Genomic DNA, 20,315 nt, shown 5'->3' with positions numbered 1-20,315 from the left:
ATGCATATGTTTGTAAGCAACTCATTCGCACTGCAAACAAATATTAATCAGGATGCCCTTCACAGACAAAGAGACAAGAAATATTGCAGTTATTCTATGCATGAGCTCTGCGCCGCCTGGAAGAAAGTTGGGAAGCGATACGCGGTAAGGGTTGTGTTTTCCGTGCGATATGCTTACTAACATTTCTTCCATAGTGCACGCTAAAGATCGCAGGGGTCTGCAGTGAGCAAACAAAAGTACGTTGAAAGGCAGGCCAACTGCTCTATCAATTATTTTGTGTGCAAGAGTTGCTAGCCGAATTCCCCTTTTCGGAGTGGCTATGAAAAGAGAAAAGAAGAGAAAAGCGAGCCCCGTTATTGTCTGCTTCAAAGAGCGACACCGCCACAGTAGCTCACGAGGGATGGGGGTGAGGAGGGATAAAAAGGATAGGAGTAAAGATGTGGGAAAGCCGAAGAAGGAGAAGAGAAGAAGAGACGTGTGGTAAGCCACAGCGAGCGAGGACAAATCGAGGGGATAGAAGAGATAGGAAAGATGGAGCACGGTCACTGGAGTCCGAGGACGGGGCGCACCTGCGAGAGCTCCTTTCGGCGTCGGTGGATGGCGTAGAACAAGTCCAGTAAATCAGAGCTGCACTGTCGTCGGAGGTGGAAGGTCGTCGGCGGCAGGAGATGACGTAGGGCGAGTCCAGTCGGCCAGAGCCACGCTGACGCGGGAGATCGCAAGCGCGCGGAGCGCGCGAGCGCACGACCGGTCAGCTCGAAATCCAGCAAGCGAGTCAATTCCCCTTTTGTTCACATATATACATCGGTCAAAGTGGTTTTGTAAGAACACGCGCCTCGGAGAGCATCAAAATTTTTTGATTGGAGCCATTTCACCCCACCTCGCTTTTTCAGTCATGCAATTTCACCTTTGAAGGCCTGGTAATCTTGCACAGTCCCCCTAGCCAGACCACGCGAGAAATCTCGGAGACGTATGTTATATAAAACACCGCACTTTGTTAAAGTCGATCAACTCTCACTATCGCTACAACACAAGAAATGGAACTTTATAATTAACTGTAAACACGCCCAGTGGTTAGTCCTTTTGCACCTTTTTGTGACATGCGCGATGAACACCCATTTTTACGTATGTTTGTTAACACGTGCGATAACCATTCAGTCATGAATGGGTATTTCCGGTGTGTGTATCTCTTTCCTTGTCCTACTTCTTTTTTTTTGCCTTGTAGGCTTCATTCCAACCTGCAGTTACAGTGCCCAGGGAAGTGTGTAGGTGTGGAAGCTGCGAGCGACGCGCAGTGGTCCAGTGAATGCATTTCATTTCACGAAATTGCGCCTATTTTCATCTTGGTTTAACAGCGCCCACGGGACGAGGACGAAGGAAAGGAACTCTCTTTGGCGCTATTCAGTCAAGATAAACCCATGCTAAGTCGCTCGAGTTTGCATTCTTGTGCGTTTATCTCTAAAGCACTCTTTAAAGATACCAGAATCGTACAATTTACATATAAGCAGTGTCAAAAGACAATAATCCTTAATGAATTCACGACTTTATGGACAGTACTTGCACCTTTTTGAGAACAAAGTTATACTGTTTTTCTTATATGCTGAAGGCAGACTGACGCAAAAGGATACTAATAATAAACTGACTCTTTTGAGCCGCTCAGCTGGTCAAACAGGGAGACACGTGCAAATCGTAGACAGACCATCCCAGCCAAACACTGAAGTTGGTGTGCGAATCACGCAGTAGTATATTCAACCTTACCGAGTTCATTTGAGCTCAGAAGCGCTGGCATGGTGCAAACGTCAAGTTTAAGCGTGAGGCCCGCGCGCTCGTCGCCATGGCTGCTGCGGCATACCAAATTTTTCCGTAAGCGATTGCGCGCCCGTTGGCGGCGCTAGTGTGCTTGAAAAGGTCTATTCGCAGCAAACCCACGCAGGAAATGATGAGTGAGGTGAAGCTTCCTTCTATTCATCCGTTCAAATCGTGCTCCAGTGTGACTGGAGTGAACAGACGGGTGAACAGACAGACATACCCACGGACGGACAGAGGGACAGACAGACGGACTGACACTTGTCACCACTTATCATTTACTCTGTGGATACAGTGTGAGTTTTTTTTAATGCTGGGCAAATATTTGTCTCACGATGTTACGCTCCGGCCTCGGCGCTGTCCACACCCCCAATGCACACTATTGGCTCGTATCGTGCCCCGTCTCGTCTTCCCGAAACGCGGGCGGTGTGCATATAGGCGGCGGGGCACGCGTACGGTACTCATTCAAGGGCGTCTCCTCTCCGTCCAGCACAACGATGGCACCAAGCAATAAAGACACACTTTAACTGTACACTCACTCCCTTTGGTTCTCCCTCGTTCAATAAATAAGAATAATAAAGACAAAATACTAATTAAGCATTCCCAAGCAAGGCCCAATTACGCAGCATTCTCATGCTAACCCCCTCTCCACTCTATGACGCATTTATTTGTATTCCCCCTGTGGGAAGACACGAGTGCCCATTTTTTTCTTTCAAACGTAGACCTATTAAATTCGCTCCTAGCTCAGATTACTTGCTCACAGCATGTGGGCTCTTTTGTATCACCACACTAGTTGTACCTCGACTCATTATCAGAATCATGGCAACGTTGTATTTGAATAAGCCATCGAACTTTCCCCACACCCTTCATCTACTAGTTCCCTTTTCTTTTACTGTTCTCTTTACCTTTCATTTCTAGTTTTATTGTATGCTTATTACATGCGTATGCTATTCAGTTTTTACAATGACATATTATTGAGCGTATACATCAGCGCCAGTGTGGGTCACAGCTTTGTTTATTAGTCTCTTTAGTATGATGTGGCTTTTCAAGATGTGCCGAATGGAAATCATTAGTATGATCTCCAATATATTCGTCTTTTTAAGTGTGAATACACTTTATAAGCGACCCCAAACCATCCACCGCCGTCGGCGGCGTCCGCAGTCTTCTCTCTATCTTTAAAAGAAAGAGGACTTGGCGGGCCGCAGCGCGACGCTCTACCGAATAAGCCACGGACGCGACGCTGATATCGGTGTCAGTAACGCGCCTTATATCTTTAACGCCGCTGCGCGCGTGCCTCTCCCCCTTCGCTCGCTCGTCCGCTCTCGCCCGCTGCAGCTGCGCGCGCACCCCTCTCTCTCGCGCGCCCGCCTTCTCTCTCAGTCTCCCGTCGAAAGCGGGTCGTGCGATGGATGTCCCGGAGGCAACGCTACCATCAACAACGAATGCAGCACAATCGAATGCCAGCACTGCACCCGTCGTTGGAGGTGACGGTACCGCGGTGGTTTCGCCGACGTTGGAAGACAAAGCGGCGCTGCGAAGGGCTCGTGAGACCAAACGTAAGCGGGCGAAGCGTGCAGCGGATGCCGAACTGCGTGCTCGCGAGGCCGAGTGCAAGTGGGCGAAGCGTGCAGCGGATGCCGAACTGCGTGCTCGCGAGGCCGAGGACAAACGGGCGAAGCATGCAGAGGATGCCGAACTTCGCGCTCGCGAGGCCGAGGTCAAGCGGGCGAAGCGTGCAGCGGATGGTGAACTGCGCGCTCGCGAGGCCGAGATGAGGCGTCAGCATCAAGCCGCGAACGTGGCCCATGAAGCTGAACGACAACGCAAGCGTCAGGTGGAGAACGGCGATGAAGGCCGGCGTCAAGACGCCGCTCGCAATCGTCAACGGCGAGTGGACGTTCTCGAAGCAGTTCGAGCCAGTGAACGTGCCACGCAGGAGAGGGTGTGAGCCCTGGACTTTGCTCGTCCGGACACGCGTTTCAAACGCGACTTTGTGGATCGCAGCTTCGGTCACAGCTGCGCCATGTGTGACCGGCTGTGGTTCGATAACAACCTGAGCTACATTTCCGGCGTGAAGAACGAGACCAACAGGTTGAACGCGCTGCGGGTTCTTTGGAACGAGTTCGGAAGACGGTCAGGCGAACACCGATGCGACGACATGGATGCGCAAGACTCGCGGCTGGCTCCCTTCGGTGCGTTCCGGGTGTGTGCGTCTTGCCGAGAGTCCCTGCTGGCCGGGCGGGTTCCGCCGTTGAGCAAGAGCCACGGCTACGCGTACCCGCCTCGTCCCGCGAACCTCCCCGATCTGAACCCGCTGGAAGAGCGCCTCATCTCGCCACGACTCCCCTTCATGAGCATCAGGCGGCTCACGCGGCGCAACGGTCAGTACGGCATTAAGGGACAGATCGTGAACGTGCCCATCGACGTTCCGAGCGTGGTGGAGTGTCTTCCGCGGCTGGTTCCCTAGGGCGTTGCGATAGACGTGCACGTGAACCGGAGGCTGGTGAGTCTGGCTACGTACAGGCGCGGACTGGTGAAGCGCGGTAACACCTTGGCGTGGTTGAAGCACCTGAAGCATGCGCCGTTGTATGTCGCTAGCGGCGTGCGCATCGACTGGAGTCGGCTGGGTGTCTTCGATGACGATGATGCGGCCGTTTGTGAAGGTGAACGCGCCCAGGGGGAGACGACGCGGATGACATCGAGACTGTCCTCGAGAACATAGATTTGGACGACCCTGTGCAACTAGCCATTGCCTTCAATGCCATGTCAAAGACGATCTTCTTTAATGATGAGGGTGAGCAACGACCGCGCGCTCTCTTGATGAGAGATGATGGAGAGCGAAGCGGTGAACTGGACGATGCCGCTGCCGCTGACAAGCTGATAGATCAGTCGCATAGCCTGCACCTCGCTCCGGGTGAGAACCGCGTCCCACTGGCGCTCTTCATGGGTGCGTATGCGGAAGAGCTCGCCTTCCCCACGTATACATGGGCGTGCCTCACAAGATCATCGGTCCGCGTTTCACGCCATTCGCCATGGCCAGGAGCGAGATACGGTGCACCGACTGGCGTGGAGCAACGCCGGAGCGCGTCTTGTACATGGCCGCGAAGGTGATGCGGTACAACGTTGCGGAAAGCAACATGATGTTTCGCACCAACAAGACCACTGGTTCCACCACGCGCGAGCAGCTCGAGAGTGGCGGTAACAAGTTCCTGGAGGAGGTGCTGGACCGCGACCTCGCATTCATGCGGGGCGTTCCAAATACGGTCCAGTACTGGCAGGATCGCAGGAGTGAACTTTACGCAATGATCCGCCAGTTGGGCAAGCCGCACGCGTTCCTGACCATGTCCGCGTCTGAGGTCCACTGGGAGCGCCGGCTCGAGACCCTGGAGCGGCTGCGGGTTGGGCCCGACGGCAAGCCTCGGCCCGTGTCCGAGATGATGGCTTGGGAGCGCGTGGAGCTCATGAATGAAGACCCTGTTGCCTGCGCGATGTACATCAACAGGATCTTCGACGTCATCATGAACGTGCTCGCCCACCGAGACTGCTCGCCGTTCCGCCCGTACGTGATCCGGGATTACTTCAAGCGGGTGGAGTTCCAGCAGAGAGGAAGCGCGCACGTGCACGTGATCCTGTGGCTCGAAGAAACGCCCGACGAGGAGCTCACCGGTAAAAAAGGTGCCATGCCCAAGACCCTCGAGATGGTGGCCGAACTCTTCACGTTCGACACTACGCTTCTCAGGCGGCCGCGCACGCAGACGCATCAGCACACCCGCACGTGCTACAAGCGCAGCCGCACCAAGTGCCGGTTCGGGGCGCCCTTCATGCCCAGTGATGAAACGAGGATCATGGTGCCGTTTCTACCTGCGTCGGAGGGAGACGATGCGGAGAGTGAGCGTGAACGTCAGCGTCTCAAGGCCCTCAAGAAGAAGTATGATGAAATGCACGAGGACCTCGAGTCCGGCGACTTTGAGGATCTCGCCTCATTCCTACGCGCTTTCGGCCTGCACTCCGAGAAGGAGTATATGGATGTCCTGCGCGCCGGCCTTTCGCGACCCTGCGTCCTCCAACGAAGGACCCCGGCGGAGAAGTTTGTGAATGCATTCAACGCGTGGATAGGCTGGGTCTTGGATTCGAATATGGATATGCAGATAATACTCGATCAATACGCGTGCGCTTCCTACGTGGTGGACTATGTCAATAAGTCCGACCGCGGAATGTCCAACCTCAAACGCACCGTTGCCGAGATCCTCAAAACGAATCCCAACGACGACATCGAAGCCGTGATCCGCAAGCTCGTGTGGACATCCTTAAAGGAATTGAAATGTCGGCACAGGAGGTGGCCTGGTTTCTGCTCAAACAGGACATGTCGCACAAGAGCCGGGAGGTGGTGTACGTCCCAACGTGCTACCCCGAAGAACGGGTGCGCGTACGCAAAACGCGTGCCGAGTTGGAGGCGCTCCCTCCGGGCTCCGCCGACATCTGGAAAGCGAACCTCGTGCAAAAGTACGAGGCCAGGCCGCCTACCCTCAACGACGTATGCCTCGCCGACTTCGCCAGCAAGTACCGGCCGGCGAAGGGTGATTGCCGCTACGTGCTCAGGGTACGGCCGGCTGTGATACACTACCACGGATACAACCCCGGTGACGATGTAGAGTCGTATATGCGGAAAAATTTCCTTCTATACGTCCCGTTCGGAAGCGAAACGGTTTATGTGTTGGATGGTAATAGGTATGTGTCCATCTACGAGAACAACAAGCAGTTGATCGAAGTAAAACGAAAAAAATACAACCCGGCGGATGACGATGCACTGGTCCAAGAAATGGTGGAGGTCCACTACGCCGAGATGCTGCGGCTTAGGCGAGAGAGAGAGGAGGATGAAGAAAGAACAATGCAAGAAGAAGAATGTTATGAAGATGACGGGTGCGCGCGGGTGCAAATCCCCGAACGACGAGATGCGGTTGCTAGTGTGTACGCGGGCGTGCTGCCAAACGAGCGACTGCTCTGACTGCTCAAGGAGGTCAGTACGCCGTGTGCTGCGGTACGTAAACGGCGCGGAATATTGGAACGAGAAGAGTACGTCTCGATGATGCGCAGCACCAACCCCAAGCAGTACGAGTTGCTGCGCGAGATTCTGCACCGTCAGACCACGCCGGGGCAGCCTCCGCTGCGGGTCTTCTTCATGGGACCCGCGAGTTGTTCCAAGACCTTCGTGCTCAAGCTCACCATGGACGTGTGCGGACTGCTGCGGTGCCGTTGGCGGGGAAGACGGCTCCTCCTCATCCGTCCCTTCCGTCTACAACGCATACGTGATCTGCGCCAGTACGGGAAAGGCCACCGTTGCTGTGGGTGGAACCACCGTCCACAGTGCCTTCAACTCTTGCGGGCTGCCCGTGGAAACCAACAGGACGCCCGTCTTGGAGTCATGGGGGACGGTGGACTCTGACCTAGTGACCTGAACACCTTCCGGTGTGCCTTCCGCAGAGTCAAGTGCGACATCATAGACGAAGTCAGTATGATGTCTGCCGACCAACTCAAACTGGTTCATTGCCGTCTGCGCCAAATCACGCAGTGTTACGGGTGTCTCTTGACCGCCGCCGTCAGCAGGTTGTGCTCGTAACTTGCATCGGGACCGACGAGAAGGGAAGTACCGGCGAGACGGTGCAGAACAGCAAATCAAAAGAGTTTAATACTACTTAGTTAGACCAAAGTGGACATTCAAGTTTACAAACAAAGGTAAGAAGCCGAGGAGCAGAGTTCCAGCAGAGTCTCAATCCAGACTGCTCCACCCAGTCTCTCCCTGCGCGTTTTTAAAGGGTTCCAGACGCTTGTGTGACGTCAGGCGCCTCCAGACATGACCAAATATAGAACACCTTGTGTTCGCACCACCTACCACGCCACTGGTCACGCCACCGATCACGCGACTGATCGCGCCACGGATCACACCACCGGCATTCCCACACTCAAGAGCCAGGTGCGAATGAGCCACGAGCTCACCGCGTTCTCACGCACAGCACATGACGACCTTCGCGGCAGCAGCGTCTCAGGTTCCTCGGCGTCTGGGCATACACTTCTGCGCCTCTACCCCCGATACGTTTACAGGCCCGGAAGCGTTCGCACGCTGTCCGTGGTCTTGCATTTGGGCCCCAAAGGGGTTCGCGTAAAATGAAGCGTAACAGCAGCGACTCACCGAACCCTTCGGTGGACTGGACGTCATCCTCTGCGGGGACCTGCGGCAGTTGCCACCCGTGCGTGCCAGCGAGATCTTCAAGTGGCCCCGCAGTGCTGATGGTCTCCTCGGATTCAGCGCTGTCACCCGGCATCATCTCGAATACTTCCCGCTCGTGAGAGTCGTGCGCCAGTCCGACGTCACCTTCTCCGCGGTCCTCACCAAGATCGGGGACGGCCGCGCGCTCGAGCCCGAAGAAGTAAAGCTTCTCGAATCCAGGTTCGTCACGGTTGAAGAAGCCGCCGAGCGCGCGCCCTCGGCCGTGCGCATCTTCTACTCGAACGCGATATCACGCGTTTCAACGAGACCGTGGCCCATTCGCAGGACGACTTCGTGGTGCTTCGCGCGCGTGATCGGTACCTCGGCTGCAAGACACCGCATCTGCTCGAAAATGCCAAGCGGAGGGTTGCCCGCATGGTTCCCAGCGAGTTTGCAAATCTGCCCGGGGAAGTCATGGCCGTGGTTGGCAAGCCCTACATGATGACTCATAACATCGATCTCGTGGATGGTCTGGTCAACGGTGCGGTTGGAGTCTTGCGCCTGTGTAAGCTCGCCGGCCCGTTGCCCGATGATGGAGATGGAGTAGATGAAGAAGGAGAAGGAGACGGGGATGAAGAGACGCGCGTGAGGCGACTGTGGCTCGAGTTTGATGTTTCCGGTACCGGAAAGCTCACGCGTGCGCGCGCCGCTCGGGCCGTTCACGAGGCCCGTTCCAACGGCTATGACGTGACCAGCGAGAACTAGATACCCATCGAGATGCAGTCGGCCACCGTCACGGTAGATCTAAAGGCCGGCATAGCTTGTAAACGGACGCAGTTCCCCCTTGTCCAGGCCAGCGCCATCACCGTGCACAAATCTCAGGGGGGAACCTACGCCTCGGTCGTGTACGACTACTCCAAGACGCACCCGCAGAAGCTCGTCTACGTTGCGCTCTCTCGGTGTACCAACCTCAACGGACTATACTTCACTAACGCTGAGGGAGACCACACCTTCTACCACAAGCAAGACACCGACAAACCCCGACAAACCCATGCTCGATGAGTTTCGAAGGCTCGAGAATCACCGTCTCGTCACCGTCACGCAGCGCTACCTCTCCGCTCTGAGGGACCAGCATTTCCGCAGGGTGTGCGAGGGTGGCTGTAGGGAGTTCAGGCTCCCGCTCCTAAACGTCCGCTCTCTCTCAGCGCATGCACTGGACGTTGCCAAAGACCCCGTACTCTCCAGTGTTGATCTCCTCTGCCTCATGGAGACCTGGAACCGCTCCTCTGGTGACTGCGCTGCCGATGTCTCCCTGAGTGGCTACGATCGCGTGACCCGGGCCCTCGCCGAGAGAAGGGCTGGTGGAGTGGACGTCTTCCTAAAGCGCTACCGGCCCTTCAGTGAAGAGCTCAGGCAACAGCAGGACCGGGCCCAATTCCTGGTCTTACAGCTTGCCGACCTCGCTCCTGATGCATCGCCACGAACGTGTCCCACTGACGACCCATGCTCATTTGCCCGGAGTGGAAGCTGGGGCGAGTACTGCGGCGTGTGCTTGGTTGGACACGTCTACGCCAACGTCCTCTCGCATGCCGTGTGTACTTCGCCGCTCCGAGACGACTCGCCGTGCGCCTGCGTCTACACCAGTGCCTATTCCAGCGATGCCGTCCTGGTTGTGACCGTCTACCTGGCCCCGAACCTCTCGAGAGATGACGTCTTGGAGCACATGGATGCGGCGATGGAAAGTGAGTCTGTGCGCACGCGTCCCTCGGTTCCTTTGGGGTGACTTTAACGTGGACGTTAGAAAGGACAATGGCTGGTTGGTGGACCACATGCTGAACAATTACTCGATGACGTGTATGTCTCTCGAGTTTCCGACCACGATCAACGGTGGCTTCATAGACTTGGCGTTCAGTAGGAACTGTACGGTCCGCTCCGTCTTGCCGGATCCGCTCACCGTACAATTCTCGGATCACAAAGCGCTGGTACTAACCGTGAGCTACAACGATAACACGAATAGGTATTAATCTGTATTGTAGTTTGTGTGTGTGTGTGACGCGCTCGCGATGTGTGCATTTATTGCATCGTACGAAAATCGTGAAGTGTAAATAAATAATACTTCATATATAATGTATCTGCGTACAAATGCTTCATGACAAACAACACTTAAATTCATTAATTACACTTTATACATCAACATCAGTAATACAACTCCCAAGCATTTCCCCGAGGGTGAACATGGTTAGATGCGAATGCACGGGGTGAAGCTATGAGGGGGAGTAAAGTTAAAATCCGTTGGCATTTGCCAGTGAGTTAACGTAAACTCCCCCGTGTGATCAAATTGCGATTTCCAGGAACCATTACACCATAAAGGCACCATAGTGTGAATAATAAATATAATAGTGCGAATTAATAAATATCCCTCATAGCATCACCCCGTGCATTCGCACTTAACCATGTTCACCCTTGGGGAAATGCTTGGGAGTTTTTTTATTGACACAGCATGTTTTAGTACATAGTTTTCAGTCTGTTACAATGAATAATTGAGCCGTACTCTTTGTATATTATGAAATAAATAAATGAGGTTGAACTTCGACTACGCCCCGGGGGAGGGCTTAGATGACGTGTATTCGCAGTGGAGTGCATCAGGCTTGCGTTGTGTTTGAATGATCTAATTCTTGTGTGCTTGCTCACTTGTAAGCTTCAATAGCACAGACGCTCTTGCTCATGTCAGACCTATACACAGGCGAGTTTCTTATTTTTTTTACGTGAAGGGGTCACAGCTGCCAAATGTGTTAGATTGAGAGCGCCGATAGCGGCTGCACGTGCTCTTGCTGTGGCTTCACGTAGTTTTGGTGTCTATGCCTACTTGTGCATGTCTTAGGTAGGTACTGCTACCACTGCTCTTTTTCTGACCAATCGGCAACCGTCGTCACTATATAAGTTCAAATAACTGCCATCAACATAGCTAACGCTGACTAAATGCATATATAAGAAGTGGGAGTCGCGTTGAGCTTGAAGTGGTCACCTCAGACGAAGTGAAGAAGAAAGATAACTTCTCTATACAATGATGAAAATAATAGATAGGTAAGTAACATTCATCTTTCATTAGTTGAGATGGTTGTCAACAAATAACAGCCCTCAAGATCACTTACCCGCCACAGCCTAAGCGAGACGTCACTGCCCCACTCTGTACCTCGCCGCGGTGGTCTAGTGGGTAAGGTACTCGGCTGCTGACCCGCAGGTCGCGGGTTCGAATCCCGGCTGCGGCGGCGGCTGCATTTCCGATGGAGGCGCAAATGTTGTAGGCCCTTGTGCTCAGATTTGGGTGCACGTTAAAGGACCCCAGGTGGTCGAAATTTCCGCTGGCCTCCACTACGGCGTCTCTCATAATCATATGATGGTTTTGGGACGTTAAACCCCACATATCAATCAATGAACTGCCCCACTCTGTGCTGGTGTCACATTCAATCCATTCCATGACCCACCGTCCTCTCAAAATTACATCGCCAGCCACTGCTGATGTTATTACGCCCGCCAATGGGCCATCCATACTATCACAAACAGCCTAAGCATCACAAGGTGAAGCCCAAAAAAGAGCTAGGTATCCCTGGCAAGGCATCACTTGAGTTTTCATAATGCGTTAGGTGGCCCCAAATACTTAAGGGAAAAGGTGTCGCTATGACCAGTTCCCTTTGGGGTGGTGCCCTGGCGACTTCTACGCTGTCAATTCATGACCACATGCAAACATAACGTCGATTTGTGGCGACTTTGCTTGTATTCTCTTTGCTTAGTCAGATATCTTGTATCTCCCGCTCACCAGTAACAAATGGCAGCAGTATACTAGGTTCAATGTTCCCAAGCATTATCCAGCTTTGCGGCCCGTTTTAAATGCGAAGCATTTCTTAGCGAACTTCGGCGACATTGAACGTATCTATCTATCTATCTATCTATCTGTCTATCTATCTATCTGTCTATCTATCTAGCCGCCTACGACTTTTAGCTCTCCTGACTGTTTCAATAACGGTATCAATACCAAACTTGATATGGCTTAACATGACTGTATGAAGAACATATTTGACTAGTCATAACATGAAAATCATCACATTACATCAATGTCATTATTTACATATCATGTTCCTGCAGCTCTTGAGGTAATTTCTTTCACATCGCATGTTGCGAAACTAGTATGGTATGACATAATTGAATGACGAACACAAGCGACAGACCCTAGCATGAAAATTATGACATGAGTGTCTTGTAACTACAAGACTACACGCCACGCTCACGATGCGCTCGTGGGCGTTTCTCGAGCGTCACATATACAAAACTTGGTATTACGGTACGTGAATCGATGACGAAGGTATGTGACCGATGCAAACATGATAATCATGAGATGCATGTCATATCACAACATGATTACATGCTACGTTCATGATGCGCTCGTGGCCATTTCGATAGCTTCACATGTCCCAAATTCGTTATTACGTGAGACGAACGGACGACATAGGTAAATGACACATCAAGAACATTAAAATCACGACACGCGCGTCATGTAACACCATGGCTACATGCTACACTCATGATGCGCTTGCAGCCATTTCACTAGCTTCACATATGCGTGCCGAATTTGAACTACGTCACGTCAATGGTTGACGAAGGTATGTCACTGGTGCAAACTCGATAATCATGAAATGCGTGTCATGTGACAACATGACAACATGCCACAGTCAAGGCACGAATAAAGTTTGACGTGATGCAGGGCGCGTGCTCACCCGCATTCATTTCGTCGCATCACGCCGGCATTGCCATATCAGGCGCCGGTCCTGCCATATACTCGCAGGCGAGCGTCGTGCTGCGTTGCTTTGACGTAAGCGCAATTGAGCGCTTCCGGCTTCCCTCCATCACGATGCGAGGTAGATGCCGTTTTGTCTGGGTAATGCATCCACGCAAAAAGCAGCACGTGGCGATTCGCTCGAGTTGCCGTAGGGCCGCGCCGACGGACGCTGGTCACACAGGTCGTGCCTAGCGTCAGACTCTAGAGTGCTCGCACTTTGCTAACGTAGCGTCGCTGTGACCAGCGTTAGCGTGCTTCAACGCTATATAGGAGTGTATCAGGCCCTTCATGATGTGCTCGCGGCCATTTTACTTACTCCCCATATACCAAATGTGATGTTACGTGACGTCAATAGATGAGAAAAATAAATGAGTGGTCAAACATGGTAATCCTGAAACGCGTGTCATGTAAGAACATGACGACATACCACGCTCATAGCGTGCTCGCGGTCGTTTCGCTAGCTACACAGATACTATATTTGGTGTCACGTGACGTGAACAGATAACGAAGGTAAACGACGCATCCAAACATGATAATCATGACACGAAAGTCGTGTACGGCATCGTTTACCTACACCTCGTAATGTTGTGCTGATTTTAAAGTGACATATCAACCTATCTCATTCGTCCTTCGCATATAATTGATTCCCACTGTACGTGGGTTCTGAAAATTTTTCGTTCTTGTTTACGCGGCTTTTCGGAAAGTTGTTTAAGCCTACCCATGACGAAGCAATTTCGACGCACCTGCTATCTACATTGTAACTGATGGTATAGGACGATAGAATGGTTTGACGCTGTTCAAAAGCAGGTGGGTGCAGCTTGGCCAAGGTGGCCGACAGCGCGCTATAACCTCGAAGACACTGCGATGCCAGATGACGTCCTTGCTTGGCGAGGAATTTGATCTGTGAGCTTTATTTTATTCATAGCCTAAACAGGTTTGCTGTTAAAGCGATGTCTTTAAAGAAAAACCTCTCCTAACGTGCTCGAAGATGATGTAAACATTTCGTCTCACTGCAGCATCACAGTTTTTCTTGGCACCTTTGCTGACCACCCATTCAAGACATCTTTGACAGTGATAAAGTTTTGCTCCTATACCTTAGAAGTTTAATTGGAAAGGGCACCGTTCGATCAAAGAAAGAAAAAACAATACGTCATGTTTGCCAAGAGGAGCCACTGTGACCAACTTCTCAACATGGGCACAATGGCCTACCTACAGCAAATTTGGCTTTAAACAACGCGCGCGCCTCTTTAGATTTCGCCGAAGCAACAACATTGCTTATCGGTTTTGTCACCAAAAAAAAACAGCTCTGTCTTCTCTGGCTGCATGAGTGGTGTTTTTCATTGTCTTCATGGCTTCATGCTTTTCCTTAATGCGTTTCTGAAGTCGGCGCATTTCAACACAGAATGCCTTTTTGTGTGCAGGCTAACATGTGGACTGGCCAGCCTAACCACGGCTCCATCAGGTGTGGCGATCGATGCGGCTGTTCACTACATCAGCATGTCCTTCAACATCCAGTCGCAAGACATCGGACTGCTCTCCTATACAAACTGGATGATGTGAGTAGCTTGTAACCTTTTGTTTCAATCAGGTGTTTTGGCCGTGGGACCAGCCTTTGTCAGCCGAGGGGCCCACTGTCGAAATTTTGGATGAAACTGTGCTCAAACCCTTTGTACAGTATCAGAACCTCCGACATGCATCCTATAGCCGTCATGCATATACATAGATAAAAGGATTAACTGGAACCACTGCATTAAGGAACCAGCCGCAAAGTATACGTATGCATCTTTCTAACAGGTGAGATTTCTCTGCCAGACTGCTAGATATGGTGTACTGAAGTGAACTGAACATATCCGCCGCCAAGGAACAGCACGTTAAATTTTACGCGTTAAAGTTGAAAAAGAAAAGTTAACCATTGAACAAGGGGGACATTAGCTGTGCTGTCAGACAGTGGTCTGCAAAAATAAATAAATAAATATAGCTAGCTTATTTTCAATTGGACATTAGGAACAAGTGAATCAAAATGCATGCGTGCTTTACCCACTATTTTTCTTTTTCTCTTTCTATCTTGAAGACGACGGTTTATTTCCGTACAACGTGATCGGCTTCGGACCGTCATTATCGGCCTACAGTGCCATGAAGTTCATAAAACACCAAATTACCAACGTTCAAACGAGAGATGTCAGAGAAATCTTGGGACTAGACCTAGAGAAAGCTTTTGACAATCTCTCTCAAGCTTATATTGTCAAATCCAACTCTAGTTTTGGCTTTAGGCCTACACTACATGCAATCATCATCTCTTTCCTCAAAAGGAGAAAGGTCATGATTAGGATAGAAGATCTGAAATCTGAATCCTTCATTCTTGGCTCTCCAAAGGTGTGCCACAAAGTTCAGTGGTCTCACCCCTTCTGTTCAATACTTCTCCTTGTGAGCTTTCCACGAAACTCTGGCAAATACAAAGGATATGTCATACCCTTGACGCCAATGACATCACTGTTCTGGTGCACGGGTGGCAGTGAGGGTATAGTAGAAGAAACACTCCAACAGGCTGTAGAATACACTGAATCTTCTCTTGGTGATACTGGACTCCGACTCTCTCCAACTAAATCTAAACTTCTACAGACCCAATAGAAGGGTTGTGAAGCCTCAAGGCGGCGTCTCTCTTTCAGATATAAATATAGTGCTTCGCACTGGCTCTGGTCATAACGTGCCAAGGGTAGAGGTAATCAAAGTACTTGAAATGTTTATCGAGGCAAATGGCACAAATAGGCACACCATAAACAAGCTAACGGGTGAACCGTCAAGCATCATTCGGCTTATCCTTAGGGTCTCGAACTCTAGAGGTGGCACTAGAGCGGACAGTTTGTTAATGCTATTCAACGCTTCCTTAATAAACCGAATTATTTACGTTGTTGCCATGCACTGAAGAGGGTTAAGAAGAATCTCCAGATTCGCAAAAAAAGCATCAAAAAAGTGCTGGGGTCCTTTCGAGTACTAGTATGAAGCACCTCATGCTGTTGGGTGTGCACAACACGTTGGGAGAGATCATCGAGGATCAGCATACGAATCAGATGGCCAGGCTCTCCTCCTCAGCTACGGGCAGGACCATCTTGACAATCCTAGGGTATAATGCGGCAGAAGAGGAACGTTTTCAGTCTCTCCCTAAGAAGCAAAGAATGAGCATTATGGTAACTTCGTTCCCCCGCAACGTGCACCAGCAGTACAATGCGAACAAATGGAAAGCCAGGGGTTACACATTGCTAAAGAGTGTTCATACAAACCCAGAGTCTGCATGCTTCGTAGGCAGTAGCATTATGGTCTAACAGCCAACTGCTCGATCGTGGCAGTTGACCACGCAGGTTGCGTTATTTACATCGTGTCTATCAGCAGCACCACTCCCGCTAAAGCTGACCAGGTAACTCTAGCTCTCGCTCTCCTTGACGACTCCCGACAACAAATCTATACAGTCTTACGAGTGGCTGTGCGAGCCTTTGCATCTGCATCGGAACCGGCTGAAGTAGTTCGCACTTAGGTCATAGGGATATTTATGAACACGTCACAATTCTGTTTTCGACTCATCTAAAATCGCAATTCACCTCCATGTCAAAACTAAACGCGATCACCCACACACGAGCACGAGAGCTTCCTCACCGTTCTGGACAGCCTGCGGGGCCTTCAGACTCCAACCTAATAAAATTTAGGGATGGTGTCCTGACTTTCAACAAAGTGACCAAACATTATCAGCTGCACAAAAGGGTCTTCCCCCTTCTGATATGAAACTTTGTAGGGACAAGGCATCTACCCTCCGCATGCTTCAAACCAGATCGCACCCCAGTCTTCGTTCCCACAGCCAGTTAATTGAAGGCATTATTCCAACATGCCCAGATTGTGGTGCCGTACCTACGTTAGACCACATGCTCTGGCCGTACCCTTCATTACGCAATGCTGAGCACATGACCAAAGGGGAATGGAGCTCTGCGCTCAGGAGCTCAGAACTTGCACGTCAACTCTCGGCTGTCCAGTGGACCCACGAGGTGGTGATGAGGCTCGGCCTACCCGTTCCCACATGGGAGCAGCCCCGTGCTCTACCTTCTTGAGGCAGTGTTCTTTATGACCTCAATAACATTCTTGGTATTTCTGTTGTCTGCCTTCCTATCTCCCAGTCTCTCTGCTTGTGTGTATGTATGCCTGTGTGTCTGTATACATCTGTTCTTTAATTTTTGTATGGCAATGCGCAACGTTTTTGCTTCATATTTTCTTTCCTTTGTGACGGGACAGGGACCTTCATTCACGTGTTTAGATATGTGGCAATTCTTATAATACAAGCAAAAGCGACCGCCATGCGTGAAACAATGGAATGCAATGATGAAACCATTTTTTAAAATGTGGGAATATGAAATGACAAGTCCCCTCATTATCAAAATTCTGATGCTGCTGATATGGCTTTGAATGCCAGAAGTAACTGATCACGGACAAATCGACGGTGTAAGAAGAAAAGTTATTGAATGGTGCCGTATAGAAATAAGCATTTGACTCGCGCACTATCAAGGACCTAGTTTTGTTCCCCCAGTTCTTCGTGCACTTTATGGTGCCAGCTTTTGCATGAACCAAGCCGTCATTGCCACTCATTGTAGGTTCCCCTACCAATGCTAACAAAAAGCGAAAAAAACATTTACTGTCAAAACAGAAAAAGGCACAGGTCAGCTGTTGCATCAGAGCAGAAATAGTGAAACGCAGCGCTGTTCTTCCGAACAGGCCGATATTGGACGTTCCAAGCACAGTCCATTTTTCAAAGTATGGGTGGCCGGTGTAAAACAACCACACTAACAGCTTATTCGAGGCAACAGTGATGGTAAGTCATTCGATTGCGACACCAGTTAAAAATAAAAAATGACGACGTGCAACTGAAGTGTTCCATGATAACCTGATATGCGACATGATAAGTACAGAGACAGCAAAAATAAAGGTGATATATGGCTGGAAAAAAAGAGAAAAATATACGAGAAAATTTCTTCTCAAAGTAATATTTGAACCTTCATTAGAAGCATCCAAGCACGAGCTGCTAGCAGAGCAAAAATAGCCTGGGAGTGAAAAAGGAAAGCGGGGAGATAAGAAAGAAAGGGAGGAGAAGGAGTACAACAAGGGATTAGAAAGCAAAACATAGGAATAGAAGAAAAAGAAAGATACAGCCGGAGAGAACCAGAGGCAAGATCATATAAGATGGATAGAAATGGAGAATCAAAGGAAAAGTGAAAATGAAAGAAACGAAGAGAAGGATTAAGGGGGAAACCAGAAATGTGGACATTGATAGAGAGACATCTGTAAGACAGGACAGGACAAACAACTTTATTTGGTCCTGAGAGGCAAGGCAGCGGGCCAACTATGTAGGTCCCCACCCAGCCGTTGGCTAGACCCATGTCGGAACAGAGAGGCCATGCCTCTCCGCTCGCTCGCGGGCCCTCTGGACAGCCTGAAGCTGGACGTCTTGTCTGGGGTCTGTGATTGCCGTCGTCCAGTCTTCTTCTGTTTTAAAATCCTGTAACGCAGGGCACTGCCAGATCATGTGACTCAAAGAGCAAAATTCACCACAATCTGGGCAAAGTGGATCAATATCCGGATGAAGCATGCTCAGAAAGCCCCTAGAGGGGTAAGACCCCGTCGGGAGCATGCGGAGCGTGCTTGCTTGTGATCTGTGGAGCTTATGATGGGGAAAGGGAAAAGTCTGTTGCCCTCCTCTGTAATGAGATGTTATCTCGTGAAAAGTAACGAGAGGATCACTGTGGACGAGCTCTCCGGAACCCACCCGACAAACCACCCCGTCGCGGCTTGTGAAACCTCGCGCACAGTCGTGGGCTATCTCATTTGGGTTCAGGTGACCCGGCTGTACGTCTGATCCCATGTGAGCGGGAAACCAGACTATGTGATGAATAACGTCTGAGGAGGGTTTGCTGTGGAGAATTCTGGCTGCCTCTGTGGCTATCAATCCCGATGCGAACGCCCTAACGGCCGCTCGGGAATCGGTGTACACCGTGGTGCGTTTCGTGTCCAGTAATGCCAGCGCTACAGCAGCCTGTTCTGCTACATCGACCAAGGAGGTCTTCACTGAAGCTGCCGAGACAAGTTCTCCCCTGTCATTGACTACTGCCACGGAAAACCTGCTGCCGCCGGCGTGGCGCGCCGCGTCCACAAATGTCTCTGTTCCGGAGTGGTTCTTTATGAAAGCCCTAGCCCTCGCCAACCTACGACCTTTATTGTGTTGGGGATGGATGTTTCGTGGAAGAGGGTCAACAATAAAGGAATTCCTTGTTTGATAATCAAGCTGCGTAGTTTCTCCCTGATTGAAGATAGGACGGAGGCCTGCCGCATCGAGCAGTTTTCTTCCTGTTTTGAAACTCGATAACCGAATTATTTGTGCTGACCTTTGCGCTTCAATTAATTCCGAAGTGGTGTTGTGCACTCCCAACTTCATGAGTTTTTCTGTGCTAGTCGCGATTGGGACGCCGAGCACCTTTTTGACACTTTTGCGCATGAGCGTGTCCAATTTATCCCTTTCCGTTTTGGTCCAATTGAGAGCCGCCACTTTGTATATGATATGGCTCATGAGGAAAGCGTGGTGGGCCCTAAGGAGGATATCCTCGCCTATGCCGCCCTTCTTGTTGGACACCCGCATAATTAATCTCCGAATGTTCTCTGTTTTTGTGGTGAGATGGGCTATAGTCTTTGCGTTTCATCCCTTAGAGTCTAATAAAAGCCCCAAAATTTTCATAGAATTGACTCTAGGAATTGTGCGACCATCCTTGGTGCAAACGCTAATGGGCACCTGATCGAGAGGGGTGAGTCCCCTAACGCCTTGTCTAGCCTGTCTGTACAGCAGGAGTTCCGACTTTTCCGGCGAAAGCGCCAGTCCCGTACCTTCCAGGAAAGACTCTGTAACGTCCAGAGCCTCCTGTAGAGCTTGTTCAACCGCCGCCTCATCTGTAAGAGAGAATAAAAAAGGCAGAAGGCCTGAGGATTATAAAGAAACAGAGCAATAAAAATAAAAAAATGACAGATCCTACATACACTGGTAATCAATGAGATGCGAAGCACGAATGAGAAAGGTTGATATGCCACTTTAAAATCGGCACAGCGTTACGAGGTGGAGGGAAATGATGTCGTATATTACTTCCGTGTCATGATTATTATGTTTTGATGTGTCATTTACCTTCGTCATCTATTCACGTCAGTGATATCAAATTTAGAATATGTGAAGTTAGCGATACGACCGTGAGCACGCTATAAACGTGGTATGTTGTCATGTTCATACATGCCACGCGTGTCACGATTATCATGTTTGCACTATTCATATACTTTTGCCATCCATTGACGTCACGTAACACCAAATTTGGTACATGTGGAGCTAGCAAAACGGCCGCGAGTGCTTTATGAAGGGCCCAATATACCGAAATGTAGCGTTTACGCGCGCGAATGCTG

The 20,315-nt window shown here is 50.6% G+C and overlaps 1 protein-coding gene across 1 annotated transcript in view; it reads left to right on the top strand.

The window, feature by feature from the left end:
• The window catches only part of LOC142796342 (putative sodium-dependent excitatory amino acid transporter glt-3), a 231,717-nt gene that overhangs the window by 187,228 nt on the left and 24,174 nt on the right, over window positions 1-20,315 (top strand). The window contains exon 10 of the mRNA XM_075886703.1: window positions 14,267-14,401. Within this exon, the coding sequence (XP_075742818.1) occupies window positions 14,267-14,401 (135 nt within the window). The remainder of the gene's footprint in view (window positions 1-14,266; window positions 14,402-20,315) is intronic.

The sequence above is a fragment of the Rhipicephalus microplus genome, chromosome 2 (genome assembly GCF_043290135.1).
Source record: "Rhipicephalus microplus isolate Deutch F79 chromosome 2, USDA_Rmic, whole genome shotgun sequence".
Lineage (NCBI taxonomy): Eukaryota > Metazoa > Arthropoda > Arachnida > Ixodida > Ixodidae > Rhipicephalus > Rhipicephalus microplus.
This window is presented reverse-complemented; position numbering and strand designations above follow the sequence as displayed.